At 32.1% G+C, this 1,706-nt stretch overlaps 1 protein-coding gene across 1 annotated transcript in view; it reads right to left on the reverse strand.

Moving 5' to 3' along the window:
* The window catches only part of COL11A1 (collagen, type XI, alpha 1), a 154,288-nt gene that overhangs the window by 56,835 nt on the left and 95,747 nt on the right, over positions 1-1,706 (reverse strand). The window contains exon 40 of the mRNA XM_008586510.1: positions 4-57. Within this exon, the coding sequence (XP_008584732.1) occupies positions 4-57 (54 nt within the window). The remainder of the gene's footprint in view (positions 1-3; positions 58-1,706) is intronic.

Here is a 1,706-nt window from a genome sequence, read left to right on the forward strand (position 1 = left end):
TACAGCAATTCCAGGGGCACCAACTGGTCCTTGGAGACCTGGGGGTCCAGGAGGACCCTGCAGTGAGATAAAAATCAGTAATTTTGAAACTGAAGCCAAAAGAGCCCTGGCTATATAAAGCAGAACATTTGTCTGATCAAGATCTATTAAACATCTCTATGCTCATTGGGAAAAAAAAAGAAGCATGACTTACAAGTCTTTTGCATTTAGTGCAGTCAATTGTTTATTTTACTCCTTGAGACTCAGACTTTCATGTTTGGAATTAACTTTCAATTGACATTTACTGAAAGCACTATCATCTGTAATGTTGTGGATATTTAAAAATAGAATAATAACATAAATCAAGTTGAAGAATCGGATTTGAAAATTTTCAAAATACCAGATTTCTTTAATGACATATGTATGAGTTGAATAGTGCACACAAAAACTTTGTCCATATATTGTTTTCTAAATGAACATTAAGATTTTGATGGTTCTATACAGGTAGAATATGGTCATATATGAAAATTTACAATTTTCATCATATGTACACACACACAAACTCAGTGTTATATATAAATTATACCAGAACCCCTTATTTTGAGCAATAGATTTCAAACTATTCAACTATAAAAGATTCAGGCACTAAAGAAATAAAAATCATTGGATTCAATTGTTCTTTATTCATAACTGCTCTGTGGAGAAGATTGAAAAAGCAAAGTTTCTGAAAATGTGGTCTACGGACCCCCCTTTCAGGTTTCTGCTAGATCAAAATTCTTCTTGCAACACTAAAGTATTCTTTGTCTAAAGTATTCTTTGTCTATTATACCATACAGACATCTGCACTGATGATGCGAAAGCAGTGGTGGATAAAATTGCCAGTGGTTTAGCACCAGTGATGTCAGAAGCTACAAACTGTAATAGCATTTGTTGTATTTTCATCACCATGCACTCTCAGTCCACACAAAAATGGAGATTTCACTTAAGAAAGTCCTTTATGAAGCATTGAAAGTCATTAATTTTAATAAATATTGACCTTGAGTACACGTCTTTTGATGTTCATGTGACAAAATGGAAAGCACACATAAAGTACTTTCTTTTCATATTGAAATACAATGCCTGTCTCAAAAAATAAAACCACTTGGACTAAGTTTAAGTTGCAAGGTGCAAGCTGCAAGCAACTTTTACATGGAATGCTATTTTTACTTGAAAGAATGATTGACAGAATATCTGTGATTATTTAGGCTTGGGAATTTGGCTGACATGTTATTGAAAATAAAGGAATCCTGTTACTTCAAAGAAAACAACTAACAATATTTATTGTCAATGATAAAATTTCAACTTTCAAGCAAAAAGTAGAACTTAAAAAGTCTTGTGTCTGCAATTATGGCACTGTGGGCTTCACAGCTTTCCAATCTGAAAATTTTCTTATGACATTCATATTGCATAAAGAAATGTGTTAATAATTTGTAGACCTTACCCAGTCAACCAATAATTTCCAAATGACTAATAAAGATATTACAAAATTATGTATTAGGAAAACGGTTATTCAAAGTGCAAGACAGAACAATGGAATTTAACATAATAGCACAGAAAGCACACTGTTTTGGTTTCAGATTCCGTATTGCAAATGACCTTTAAGAAAAACTATTTATCAAATTTTGACGTAGAATCAAAATATATTCAAAATTATCTGAAAAGGTGAACGTGGATTTTCTACATGTCTT

The sequence above is a fragment of the Galeopterus variegatus genome, unplaced genomic scaffold, assembly GCF_000696425.1.
Source record: "Galeopterus variegatus unplaced genomic scaffold, G_variegatus-3.0.2 Scaffold4005, whole genome shotgun sequence".
Lineage (NCBI taxonomy): Eukaryota > Metazoa > Chordata > Mammalia > Dermoptera > Cynocephalidae > Galeopterus > Galeopterus variegatus.